The 14460-nt window shown below is 40.7% G+C and overlaps 1 protein-coding gene across 1 annotated transcript; it reads right to left on the bottom strand.

Moving 5' to 3' along the window:
* Window positions 1-432: 432 nt before the first annotated feature.
* Window positions 433-14104, bottom strand: arhgef18a (rho/rac guanine nucleotide exchange factor (GEF) 18a). The gene is made up of 17 exons (XM_039814931.1): window positions 13936-14104; window positions 13194-13444; window positions 10022-10147; window positions 9535-9652; window positions 9217-9465; window positions 8242-8318; window positions 7760-7941; window positions 6711-6766; window positions 5758-5937; window positions 5359-5496; window positions 4698-4786; window positions 4543-4605; window positions 4373-4420; window positions 3702-4181; window positions 3038-3347; window positions 2582-2686; window positions 433-1495 (listed from the first exon to the last, which is right to left on the bottom strand). The coding sequence occupies exons 1-17, from the start codon at window positions 14087-14089 to the stop codon at window positions 1308-1310; spliced, it is 2814 nt and encodes a 937-aa protein (XP_039670865.1). The 5' UTR covers window positions 14090-14104; the 3' UTR covers window positions 433-1307.
* Between the last annotated feature and the right edge of the window lie 356 nt (window positions 14105-14460).

Genomic DNA, 14460 nt, shown 5'->3' with positions numbered 1-14460 from the left:
TATATTTTCTGACAGTAGCATATGAGACAACTCACATATGCTAACTATTTGGAAATGAATACCTCTGCTCTGTATTTCACCATGTGCGTTTCTGGATGCTGGATATACCAACATTACAACCAAACTCTTCTTCAGTTCCCTGGAGTCAGCGAGCACAGGAACACCGTTGAAAGTTTGTCACATCAACAAATAACATTACCTCCAATAAATCCATGCTTTAAAGCAACATTATGTTACTACTTTACCTAAAAATATAACCGTTTATCGCAGTGGTCAAAGAACTATGCCTGTTTTGAAATGAATACTTAAGCTAGAATCGTTGCCACCGTGAGTACTCTGCCCAAACACAGACACGACGGTCCGCTCACACTCAAAGGCCCATTTTATTCTATTTGGAAGAACATTTTAAATGGAACCAAAATGAGACAGCGGTCCATCATCAACATAATGTTTATTGTGTAATTATGCTAGAGCATTATTGAACAGGGAATGTCACTTGGAAATATTTCTCTTACATTCTCATAAATGCTTTCAGCAGCTGCCTGGTTGTAAACTCAAAACAACCCTGCTGATACGGAGTCGTAGACTCTCACTGTCTCCAGTCAGGAATTGCACAAAACAGCCCATAGTATTTACAAACAACTTGTAGATTCTTCCACATACCCTATTGATTTATGATTTAATTATAAGACATACTGAGGAGCAGGACCACAGTATAAATTCCACAGTTCTCCGATTCATTCTGAAATAAAACGTTTGTGCTTGGCACCTCAGATTTAAAACCGATGTAAAAGTTGGTAAATCTACAGCTTCCTCATACCGTATTTATCATTCATTACATTAAAAAGAAAGCTTAGAAGTTAAGACATGAGTGCTAATTGTTAAAGACTACCTACTTTCATTTAAAAATAAAAATGATAAAAAAAATAACTTTGGCATTGAAAGGTTTCGCAACATCTTAATTTAAAATATCTTTCCCAATGTGCAAAAAGCTTTTTACATTTTTTGAACCACTAACACAAATGTACATATCTTTCTAAAGCATGTCCATCAGCATTTCTTTACTTTTTTATGTTCAGCTAATCTGAATGTAGTCTGGCTCAACGGATGTACATTGCTGGAATATAGCCTGACATCCAGCGTTCTCCCCTTCAGCTATCTCTGCTGCCTATTTTGCGAGGACACCGCCGCTGCATCCGGGGGGCTCAGCGCCACCCAGGACCGTTTTAAAAGCTCCATCAGTCTTTCCATGTCTAAAAGTCTTTATGATGGACAAGGCCTCATCCGAACTCCAGTCAGGTTTAGGATTAAAGGAATATTTCCTTCTCTTTGCTTGTTTTGGGAACAGGAGGAGGCGGCATGCTTGTTTTGAGAACATCTTTGGGAAAAGGAGGAGGCGCTGGCGGTGGTGGAGACTCGTTGCTGCTCCTCTTGTATGTGCTAAAGGACTGAGATGTTTTTATACTGCGCATAGATCCTGGTGGGTTGAAGGCACCTGAAGGGACAATGAAAAACTAAATACATTAAGCTACTGTATCAGCAAGGGCAGTAATTCATACCCATATAGCTTAGAATATAAAACAGAAATCCCCATGGATAATGGCTCATCTTTAAAAAAGAAATTAGAAATATCTTCTTTTTTTTCACCCATTCCTGTTGTTTGGCCTTCATAATCAGCTTGTACTTCTTTACTTACAGTATGTTTGGCAGGTTGCAGATTCTCCACAAAGGGGGAGGCAAAACATTTTTTCCCTACTATGGCCATGCCAAGACCCGCCCTACTATTGGCCAGGCGTCCATGCTTACGCAAGGTAATGTAACCCGGCTTGTACAGGTCCTATCCCCTGACCAATCGGCTATCCTAACCTTAACCACTCAAGGTCAATGCCTAACCCCAATTGAGCTGCTATTAAAGGGCGGGTCTTGGCATGGCCATAGTAGGAAAAGGTTTTTGACAAGGGGGAGCAGCTCAGTCACTAACCAGTGCTACACATGCCAACCTGCACCACATGCAGGACGGGAAAGGAATAGCAGGAGCAGTTTACACCTGTTGATGTCGCCACCTTCACGCATAGAAAGTAGTAGCTGTTGCAGTTTGAATCCTTGTCAAAGCTGCAGTTTGTTTTTGAGGTGTTACATTTCACACTCATATCACCTTTTAGCTAAAATACCATAATTAATCAAAATGTAACATGTAATAATTGTGTAACACTAAAATCTCTAAACATCTATGAACGCACACGAGGTCTTTAAAAATACAGAGTTAATTATTCTACCAATAAACAACAGATTATTAGAACAAAATCCAATAACACCCAAGTTTAGAGTTATCCAAGACCTTAGTCAACCTACATTGCTTATATTGTTTGGTTTTTCTTTTGCCATCTGCACTTTTTTTTTTTTTTTTCAATCAAAACACTCACCACAGGTGGTGGTGAGTGTTTGATTCTTAAAATACTTATGGATAGACTATAAATTCAAATCAAGTGTGGATATCCCATGATGTGGGAACAAATGTGATTATATGTAGGGGTGATGTCTTTATAACAGACTGAGTGAGAAGCCAATTCTTTGTCTGTACCTGACAGGTAGATTCTTTGGGGACTGCCGTTCCTTTTGGCTCTCAGACTGCCTCCTTCTTTGCCGGTCACTCGGATGGGCAGCACCTGGTTCACGTCTATACCAGCTGGATGTAGAAAGACAGGTGGGGGGTGGGGGTGTCAGGGTTGACACACTAACCAAATCTTTAAGACATTTGAATCGGACAGCTGATGGAGCTTGTTGTTATCTACCAGCTGGCCCGATGCTGATGAACAATGTTTTCTAAAAGTTCAGCTGCAGCTAAATGTTTCAAACCAACAAATAGTAAATGTGGTAATTGTGGTCACCATCTGCAAATGTTTCTCTGTCCAAAGACAATGAACATCTGCTAATTGCTTTTCTGAAGCCTCCTCTATTGTAAATGCATGGAGCACCAGTTTTAAAACTCTTTGAGAAAGAAAGTACACAAAGATTTAAAACTCAACTGTATCCTGACCTGCACTGTGCGTTCTCTGGTGGGACCCTTTCTTCTTGAAACCTTTCTCCTTTCCCTTGGACTGAGCAGCCAGCTTGGTGGGGATCTTCTGTTGCACGGCGGCAGGTTTGTGCACCTGGTTGGTGGTGCTGATCAGGTGGACTGGCAGCTCGGGCTTGGCTGGCAGAGGATTGATGCTCTCCCTGCGCGGTGGAACCTTTGGAGGACTTTCCATGGAGTTGGTGGGCAAGATGTGGTGCTTTTGATCCAAGGTCCCACCTCCGTTCACTATGCTTCCCCTGAACGACTGGTAACTGGAAAGAGGCAAGCGCTGGGGAGAAAGAGGAAATGCATAACTCAAACTACATTATTTCAGGGAGGTACATTAACTGATCTCCCCTTTGACTTCTACCTGTGAAGGTTAACTACTGACTCGTGCGTTTTTTTGCTTTAAATATTTAAATTATATTTTTTAAATGCACTGTAAGTCAACGCCATTGTTGAGTTCCTCATCAAAAGTGTCAGCGTTAAAGCAAGGCTCAATTTAGTTCTGATTATCTGGTTTCAAAAGACTTAAAACCACCTTTGTTATATAGACTTTGCAGACTTGATGTTCCCTGACTAGATTATATTTTGTGATGGACAGATGAATACACAATAATCAGATTCTCATCCTATTCCTCACTTGTGTAGGATCATCATAGCTGCCGTGTACTGGGATGTACTTCTTTATTTTCTCCTGCAGCTGCTCTAGGCGCTCCCTCTCCTGATTCAGACGCTCCTTGTTCTTGTCTACAGATTGTGTGGATTCCCTCAGCCTCTCCAGGTCTTGCTGATAGTCGTCCTTCAACCTCTCCAGCTCAGCCTTCTCTTCCTTGAGCTTCTCCTCCCACTCTCGGCAGTCCTCCTCCCTCTGTTGCAGCCGAGCCTCCAGAGTCTCAATCTGTATCCTCTGCCGCTCCCTGTCCTTCTCCCAGCGCTGCTGCTCCTCTTGAAACTGGGCCTGCAGCTTGTGCAAGCTGGCAAGTTCCTCCTTTTGCTTCTCCAAGTTGCGCTGCTTCTCCTGCTCGAGCAGCACACTGCTGTAATGACGAGCGGGCTGCTTGCTCTTTGTCTGAAAAGCATGCTGCAGCTCAATCTGGCTGTCCTGCTGGGTGATGATTGCCTGCCAGGGACAAATTGAATAGAAACATGACTATAGGAAAACACAAATTTATTACTATGGTAGAAAACAGATGGCATTCTTTTCATAAAGCACACATTCAGCATCACAAATATAGCAAACAGCAAAACATTGTAGAAATGTGGTGCCGGCTGAATACAATGTATACTTGAGAGCAATTCACAATGTCTTACTTCCAAGCTGTACAGCCTCTGTGCGAGCAGTATCACCCTGTCACACACCTACAGAGAAAAATAATAATAATGCACACCAAAAGACTTGCAGTGACAAATATCATTATTTCTGTTAAAATTAATACACAGGAAAAAAGAGGAAAATAATAATAAGTATTAGAAGAAGTTACCTCCGCCTCAGGGAAATAAGCGGAGGTTAAACTGCAGTCTGGCGTCCGTGTGTCGTCATCAGCCTTATAGCAAAATAGCACAAGAAATGTAAATACTTCATGTTTTATCACCAGATTGAGGTAAGGATAAGATCCTTTATATCGGTCTCACTCACCAACTGTTCCAGGCTCTCAGAGCTGTAACTTTCCTGGAGCTGAGGGTCCCTAGTGGAGGGACTGCCCTCGCTGCCACCTGCATCTCCATCTGAGAAAATGAAATCATACACATCCAAAGTCAATAACTTCACATATTCAATAGGAGTAGAGTGACCTATAATTTCTGATGGTAAGAATATTTATTGTACAGGTACAAACAGCAGCAGCTACTAGCTTGTTTTTCAGCTCAGAAATATATATATATATTTTTTTTAATTATTTTTATTTTAAGGAGTTAACAGTATGATTGGGTTTGTTGTGAGGAAAACCAATGCAATGAATGTTTTAAACAAATATTTAAACATTATATAATTACAGTATTGTATACCAGAAGTGACCCATCTGTAAACTTCCCTTATGCAGCATTTAAGAGTTCCAAAGAAGGTTGTCAAATTCCCTGACCACCTCTATTAAAATGCATGTCAAAATGTCTTGATATAGATTCTGCAAGTTGCACATTAATAAATAAGTATAGAAACACATATGCTTGTTAACCCATCATTAAATGTATCGGCCATGTTTCACTGCAACTCATTTAGCTGTCTTCGCTGTCAACACACAAACAATAACACGCATAAAAAGAGGTGATGTCACCACTATGTTAGTTTTGGGTCAGCTTACTTTTCATGGAGTTTGCACCTGAGTTACCATCAGCCACGCCAAAGGTCTGGGCCCTCCCGAGCCCCCCCTGCATCTTACCCTCATCCAAAAGGTTTGGGTCTCTTATCCATGAGAAGAGCAAGGTCTGCAGGTTTTCCGCTGCAGTCAAGAGAAAAAAAAAACTTCTTAAAAAAACTTCATCGATGCTCTCAGAGTCATGACTTGGCTTCATGGGAAAACAAAGCAGGGTATATTTCACCTTTACTTCTGTGCATATCTCCAGAATTCAAATATTGACTGTTATGGCATGACACCAATTCATGCAGAAATAACTGATACTCAATACCGTCTCATTATTCCAACCACGTGACTTGAGTCACAAAACAGTGTAGGAACGGATGTTGTCGGCTCAGCTCTTACCCTCATCGATGGCTCCTCTGAGCAGTGTCGCCCCCTGCTGGAGGTCAGTGGCATCTCCTCGGAGCAGCAGCCCTTTGTGGGGGGTTTCCTGCTCCGTCGTCGTCTCGTAGAGAGCAGCAAAGATCTGCTGCTTCTCTGTCAGCATTTGCTTTATCTGGTCATCCCTTACCTTTAGAATATCTAAAGAGCAACAGCATAACATAAACAACATGTTTGTCTAATAAATGCAGTGAAAATGCAGAGGGAAATAAATTGATTGGATAGTCCCACCTGTGGGGCAGTGGAAGAATACATAGTTATGTTATGGTTACAACACTGCCAGGGACTGAAAGTCTTGTGTACTTGTGATATTTTAAACTTACTTCAAATAAGGGCAGGTTGACCAAGCATGGCTGACCCTTTTTAGTGATTCCCGCTTTACATGGGTGCACAAAAATTGACTGCAAATCTATCTAAATTGGATCATGGTCTCTTCCCATAAAGTTTCTGAGACAAAAACAGCATACAAAGAAAAAGATGTTTTCATACTGAAATTTACAAACTCCCCCCAAAAAATAATGATGCAACATTTTAATCTACAAGGTCTTCATCAGGTAGAGCAACTTCTTTTGAAAGATTGCAGATTTCAGTGTGTGGACAACCTATTCTTTTCCTTTATGAACATCAAACAACAAGGTTTTTTGCTTACACAATCCAACCTTTCCTCAATCAAATACCTTAAAACATTTTGAGACCTTTAAGCTTGCCTCCGTATGAAACCGGCTTGCATTTGATTTTCTGTGATACAGGCACACTAGTGAGCTGTTCGCTAAGCACATGTAGACAGAACATTTGGGCACCACCTGGATATTTATTTGGTGGAACATATTAAATTGAACACTGAATGTGTCTAATCAAATCTCTTCACATAATTTCATTCTAAAATCTTATGTGAGTACCGCTGGCTGTCTTACCTTGAAATTGTTGCAGTTTCGCAGTCAGTTCACGGTACTGTTCTTCTTCAGGATAGCTGAATCACAGACATCTTACTCAGAATTGTATTTTATGTCATATTTCAAAGACATGCATTTTTACTTTTTATTCTGACCAGTTATTTTTTTTTATATAAATAGCTGCAAATTCAGAAGGGCTGAAAAATGTAATAACAATAACCTCCAAAAAATAACTGTTTAACTATTTCACCAGTAAATTCCTGTTAAACGACAAAAACAACCACTGGATGGGAAAAGGTTCTACGGCAGCTATAGACTGTTAGAATCCTCTCCAGTGAAATACAGACACACTTCACCGTTTAGCTGTCAGCATTTTAACCGTGTTTTAAGCTGGTAGGCGAACGTTACCTGCTGTTGAGTGTAGTTTTAGCCTACTATAACAAGCGTCCCGTGCGGCAATGTTTCAGTTTCCTCCAACGTCCATTTTCGGAGCATCAGAGAGAAGCGCCTTAATTAGCACCGGTCTCCGGTCTCGGGTCTCGGACCCCCCCCAATAAAAACTATTCGGATCTACACGATTCACGTGGATGACATTTTCCCATTCAAAACGGCGATTTTCGCCGAAAAGCGACAAGTTTGCAGGTATGTATATAATCTTTTCCATACAAAATGTTCTCTTTATAGTGCCCGTTTTTTTTTATCATCTCATAACGGGAAGATGGAAATGTTGTTTGGTATTTTAGGCTAAATTTTTGATGACATGAATCCTTTACATTTTGGAAACCCACTGATATTTTCAGTTGGATCACCTTCAAGCCAAGTAATGTACTACTGATAAGGCTACAGGAATTTGATTGATTACTATTTGAAGTATGTACTGCCCTCAAACAGAACTAAATTATGATGCTCTTATTTCAGTCACATTTCAGTCTTAACTATCATCAGTGCTCTTCAATGCTATTAACAGACTGTTGCAACTATTCTATGAAACATTTGTAGAGTTGTAATTAAAGATGCTCTTTTCAATAAAACTCATCTGGCTCTCCTTCTAGATGTCCTCCTCAGCTTACCGGTTCACAGCTTCCCGTATCAGCCTCGTCCACGTGATGCGTTCCTCTATGGAGCGTGTGTGGATCTCGTACATCTCTGGCATGCTAGTAGTGCATGCACAAATGAGGTACATGGCTTTGTCCTCGTGAGCCACTTCCCTAACGATCAGCCTTTGAAGGGAGATCACTGGTGGTTTGTTATCCTGCATGAGCCACGATAATACAAATAATACAGTTTTATTGTTATTCAAATCATTATCACAATTGGTTGGCTGAATTATTACATCATATCATGTAAGAATATGATGTAGCTTGATGTAATGATTTAAAGAAAAGAAGTCTGTGTCTTAGACTTATTATTGCTAATAATATATAGAAAAACTAAAAGGTTATGTATAAATAATAGACAAGGTAGTGTTACCTTCTCAGCAAACAACCTTCAGTTGAGTTTTTTTTAACTGTCCGTCTTGACAAAATGTACTCGTTGTTTGGGCAGAACTCACCACAGCAGCAAATACAAGCTTCTGGTCTTTCTCTTGTAAGAGAAGGAGAACGTCTGACAGCAGCACAGCATGGATGTCTGCAGGGAGACATAAATGTTGCTCAGCGTCAAAACAAAACAAGTGCTCGATGTTTTGACTCAAGCTGCCACGGAAGATGGACCTGAGACATGCCTGCCTTGCATGTTGTGCGACTCTTAATCTTTGGACCCTTCAGTAATGACAAACATATGCTGCTATACTGGTTCTCTGAATCTTCAGCCTTTCACAATATCTATTTTCCCCAAAGTTAAACCTCATATTAAAAAACAAAGTAAACCAGTATCAAAAAATGTCAGCACTATAATACTGCAGTAAACCCCTGAGCCGTCAGTCACTTGATGCATCATCCATCAAAGTTTCATCAAAATCAGACCAGTGCACGTGCATGTACACACTTTGGCCTTTGGTGACCCCATTAGGGCAATGTGAAAGAGTAGCTGGAGGTGTGAACCTGAATGAGTAGAGAACCATAAAAACTGTAGACGTTTCCATGCAGGTGTTTCGCATGATACAATTCAGTAATGAAAAGACACTTGTACGTTTTTTTTCCTGGTCAGGGTTAATATGCAAACAAAACAGGGTTATTAACTTTTATGTCTTGTTCCGCCTTCTGACACTGTAATAAATGTGTCATTGTAATAGGCATCAGTAATGCACGAGAAAAAACAGCTCTATTTAACCAAGAAATGCTGTAAACAAGCCATGTTGTCTGGGGGGCGGGGGGTGGGGGATTCTGTAAGATTAGCCTATGAAAAAGTATTTTCATGAAGATTTTTTCTTCCCCACATTGATCTCACTACATGTTCAGCTTTCATTAATTAATGACTGGCTGCTTACAAAATGAATATCTAGTAAAAAAAACGTTACATACATACATGGGACTGTGAGCAATGGTCATTGACTAAGCCATAGACAAACAGCCACAATGACACACACCTTTTTGTCTACCGGACTTCCAGGTGACGGTGCCTTCGTGTAGCAGTGTCCTGTTTCCCTGGAGAAGATCCTCCTTGCGGAGCTGCCGGCCGTCCTTCAGCCGGCCCTGAGATTTTGGCTCCAGACGCAGGCAGATGTCTTTAAGACGGGCGGCTTTCTCATATTCACTGACCTGGGTGTTCACCTGGTTGATGGTGTCTTTGATCAGTGCCAGACCCTGTACCAGAGACTTGTACTCGTTGGTGTCAGCTGAAAGGAGCATGAAACATATGAAACATATCATACATACAAACATACATACATACAGTGAGATTTTACCTTCAGTGTTCTGTATGATTCGCTCCACCAGGATGGGATATTTTGTGATTCGTTGAGTCACCAACAGAAAACACTCAGGAACTCCCAACCTTCGCACCAGGGGCAGCTGACCTATTTTCTGTAAAAGTAAAAAAAGAAGAAAATAAAAAGAAAGAAGAAGAAAGAAAGGTTTTGTTTTTTTCGGTCTTTCACCTCACCGTAAACGGTTTCAGGTTAAGCATCACAGACTGTTGTCTTTTTGTTAGTTGCTTCATTCATTGAAGAACGTCAGTACTGTTGTTTATGAAAAGGCCGGTCTCATAAATACTGTGTGTGATACTAGTGATGCTCCAGGCATGCAATTGAAATTTTTGTTTTGCCAATTCCAGTGCATTTACTGCATATTCTATGCACAAAACTAACACAAAACACATGCCTCACTGAGTCTTGAAGAAAAATTAAATCCATGTACAGTACATAAATTGACAACCTAGGGAAGGTTACTCACCCTAGCAAGGACCTGCAGTTTTTTGTTATTCTGCAACTGCTCTTTGTAGAAGGTGATAGCTTCATTGTGATGACCGCAAAAAACACTGTACCACTCCATCATTCCTTCTCCCAGTGGTCCTGAAAACTAACACAAGAAGGAAAAAACAAATTTAGATTTCTTCCCTTACAGTGCGTTGCAGACATACCAGCGTTTGGACCCCTATACACTAAGTCGGCACACTCAGAGCAAGTGACTAAGGTTGGATAGAGGTGAATGAGTATACTATACAAAGAGCGAGGTGCTGCTATCATAATATATCAGATAGTTGGTGAAGCAAACTCAAACCTGACCTTGTATTTGTGCGTATCACAATATTAATGTCAGTGCTCCACGTTGGGCTAGAACGACAATAGGCACAAAGCTCCTGGGAGCAATGGTAGCAACTTATGTGCATCTCATTTACAAAACATAAAAAGGTCACCCAAATATAAAAACAAATTAACTATAAAAGGAAGATGTGTGTGTGTCCGTCAGTCTGTCATTCGAACACCTCAAGAATCTTTTATCCAATCTACTTCACACTTGGCGGGTGTATTGCTGGGTACACAGTGCAGTGAATTGGTGCAATTTGTAAACGCGACACTTTCAATATTAATAAACTGTAAATCAAACGAAACTGAACAGACCCGCATGCGCAAAAGATGTCACACGCAGCACGCTGTCGTACGGAAGTAAACATGGAGGCCACTGAAGTCAGCTGCAAGCCGTCTGCAGCAGGCTAGCGCCAACTATTTAGAAATGAATACCTCCGCTGTGTATTTCAGTGCATGAATGCTGGATATACTAACAACCAAAGTCTTCTTCATTTCCCTGGAGTCACCGAGCACAAGAGGATGTCCTACAGGAACAGTGTTAGTCTGGCATTTCAACTCAAATTGTGCAATTTTTTCATACTAAATTTATAATACACTACCGGTCAAACGTTTTAGAACACCCCAATTTTTTTAGTTTTTTATTGAAATTTTAGCAGTTCAAGTCCAATGAATAGCTTGAAATGGTACAAAGGTAAGTGGTGAACTGCCTGAGGTTTTAAAAAAAAAAAAAAAAGGTTACCCAAAACTGAAAAATAATGTACATTTCAGTATTTTACAAAAAGGTCTTTTTCATGGAACAAGAAATGGGTTAACAACGTAAAGCTGTTCTGCAGCAATGGAGGTTGATCAAGCTTTGAAAGTTGGTGCTACCAATTCCCACAGGTGTTCCAACTTGTCTGGATTACTTACAACCCCCTCGGTTTGTATAAAAGTATTGTTGGAACACACTGTGGTACCATACCCTCGTGAGCATTATTTGAACAGTATTGTACTGCAGAAAGTAGTGTGTTGCTATAAAAAGGGCGGGAAAAAGGCAATTAACAATGGAAGAGAGAAAGACCATCATAACACTTAAGAATGTTGGCCTTTCCCTACAGAGAAATTGCGAAGAAAGTCAAGGTGTCAGTGAGTACAGTATTCTTCACCATCAGAAGGCACTTAGAAACTGGGGGAAACTGACAGGAAGAGGTCTGGCAGACCCAAAGCCACAACCGAATCAGAAGACAAGTTTCTGAGAGTCAACATGCTTGCGTGATAGGCGGCTCACAGGACAACAGCTTCAAGCACAGCTTAATAGTGGTCGTAATAAGCAAGTCTCAGTTTCAACTGTAAAGAGAAGACTTCGAGCTGCAGGTTTGATAGGTCAAGTTGCAGCAAGAAAGCCATTGCTAAGATGTCAGAATAAGAAAAAGAGGCTTGCCTGGGCCAAGAAACATCGTCAATGGACTACTGAATACTGGAAGAAGGTGCTATGGACTGATGAATCAAAATTTGAACTCTTCGGTTCATCGCGCAGGAATTTTGTTCACCATCGAGTAGGCGAAAGGATGGTTCCTCAGTGTGTGACATCAACTGTCAAACATGGAGGAGGAAGTGTGATGGTCTGGGGCTGTTTTGCTGGATCCAGGGTCAGTGATTTGTACAGAGTGAAAGGCACCCTGAACCAAAATGGTTACCACAGCATTTTGCAGCGCCATACAGTACCCTCTGGTATGTGCCTAGTTGGTCAGGGGTTCATCCTACAGCAAGATAATGACCCAAAACATAAGTCCAAGCTATGCCAGAACTACCTTAGCAAAAAAGAACAAGATGGTAAGCTTAAAAACATGGAGTGGCCAGCACAGTCACCAGACTTAAACCCCACTGAGCTGGTTTGGGATGAACTGGACAGAAAAGTGAAAGCAAAGCAACCTACAAGTGCCACACATTTATGGGAACTTCTGCAACAGAGTTGGGAAGAACTTTCTGAAGAATATTTGATTTCCATTGTAGAAAGAATGCCACGAGTGTGTTCAGCGGTTATATCTGCCAAAGGGGGCTACTTTGATGAGTCAAAAATGTAGAATACATTTTGGTTTATAAATTGATTCCATGATTTCTTTTTTAACTTAAATTGTTCATTTGTTCTATTTTTTTCATTTCAGAGTACAATAAGACATTGAACTGCATGAATTTCAATAAAAACCTGGAAAAATTGGGGTGTTCTAAAACTTTTTAACCAGTAGTGTACCAATAACATTACCGCCGGGGAGCAAGCGAGTAATACGGCCGTTTAGAAATAATTACCTCCGCTGAGGCCTCTGCAAAGCTGCATTCATAATCATTCAACCAGGGGTTAAGGTGGGCCTGAACGATCCAGACCTGCTTTGGATCCTTTGATTAATAAGTAAATTAATCAAAATGGCAGTTTCATACATCAGTATTTCATTCTGCAGCGCCGCGCACCACCTTGAGACCATGAATGAGTGTCTGTGGTTAGTTCACATCTGTAATAACAGCAGTTATAGTCGAGTTTCTGTTATCTCTAGGCACCTATTTTTTTCTCTAGGCAAGATTTTTTTTTTGGGGGTTCCCTTTATTTGATAGTGACAGTGGATAGACAGGAAAGGTGGGAGAGAGATGAGGGATGACACGCAGCAAAGGGCCGCAGGTCGGACTTGAACCCAGGCCGCTGCAAAGGACTCAGCCTACATGGGGCGCACGCTCTTACTGGGTGAGCTTAAATTGAAGACTCGATTTAAGAAGATCAATGAGATTGATTGACTGCAATGATTTACACGAAAGCCTGCTGTGGCTTCAAAATGACTCTGCCCTACCTGAGAAATGAGAATGTCCCCCAGATGTGTGATCTGGTAGCTGCTTGGGCTTCCTTCCTCCTGACTTGTCTTTTGGCGCAATTTGAGGCAGTTAAGGAAGTGCTGGTGGAGGGTAAGCAGGGATTCCACCCCAGCAAAGAGTCGCTCCAGCCTAGCCTCCTCTATCAGCAAAGACTGCCTTAACTCGTGCATGTAGACACGGAGAAGGATTTTTAAGTTGCGTACATGGTGCATCTCCGTCTGGATCAACTCTAGGAGATTTAAGAAAGAGGGATTTCTTGATTAATACATCTGGGTTAAGTGCCTGAAACATATAGGAACATTTGTGTGGAGTATAATGACAATTACATCTGTACTCTCTTTACTCAATAACAAATGCAAAGTCATTAAAGTAAAAAAAAAAAGAACTTCCACCAGGTCAAAGCTGTAAAAATGTATTCTTAGGGAAACACATGGCTGTTGTCATACTTTTCATCATAGTAGAAGTATTTACCATCAAAAAGGTCCTCAGAGTTAAAGAAAGCATCCATCAACATCATAATTATAGGCATTGTCGTTTCTGCTTAAATAGTGCAATTACTATGTACTCTGCAATCATCAGTGATCGAAGTTTTTTCAATGACTGATTGACATGAGAAAGTTCTGTCTGTATATACACACACAATTTATTAAGATGATATATGATTGTAACTGAAAATATCTTTGGGATTATCCATTTACAGATTTAGCCGGTTAAGCCTACCATAGATGACGTCCTGCCTTTTAACAGCCTCTTTGTTAAGGGCCTTCAGGTAGTTCTGGTCCACAGCCATGTTCCACGACTCCGCCTCCAGGTTCTGCTGGTCGGACTCAAGATCGCCTTGCAGCAGAGCATAATGGGAATCTGGATGACACATAGAAAGTCACACTGGGACTTGTATCACCCAAACAAGGCTTGTGCTTTGTGGTCATATGAGTAGCTATATCCGTGATTCATAACTGGACAAGTTATTTTTAATCATTATTAAAAAGGTCTTATTTATTGTGGCAAAAATGTTCTTTACAATGGCGCCAGGTTATAGTTGTGTCATACAGTTTCATTACTTACAAACATAGAGGAAGGTTTAGAAAATTCTAACTACTGTAGATTCTTCTAACTGTGGATTTTGTGAACATGTTACAATAATGCCACCGCAGCATTACACACCGATTTTTCTCTCCATCCATTATTGAAAAAAAACTGATTTATTTCATTGTGTCACAGAATTGTATTTAACTTAATATCTCC

Source organism: Perca fluviatilis, chromosome 11 (assembly GCF_010015445.1).
Source record: "Perca fluviatilis chromosome 11, GENO_Pfluv_1.0, whole genome shotgun sequence".
Classification (NCBI taxonomy): Eukaryota; Metazoa; Chordata; class Actinopteri; order Perciformes; family Percidae; genus Perca; species Perca fluviatilis.
Note: the sequence above shows the minus strand (reverse complement) of the source record. Positions and strands in the feature narration are given on the sequence as shown.

Coding starts and splice junctions, on each gene's coding strand:
- arhgef18a (XM_039814931.1), bottom strand. CDS start 14,089: ATGTGTCATCCAGATTCCCATTATGCTCTGCTGCAAGGCGATCTTGAG. Junction 9,466..9,534: donor AATCATACAGAACACTGAAG/GTAAAATCTCAC, acceptor TGCTCCTTTCAG/CTGACACCAACGAGTACAAG. Junction 7,942..8,241: donor AGCTTGTATTTGCTGCTGTG/GTGAGTTCTGCC, acceptor TGGCTCATGCAG/GATAACAAACCACCAGTGAT.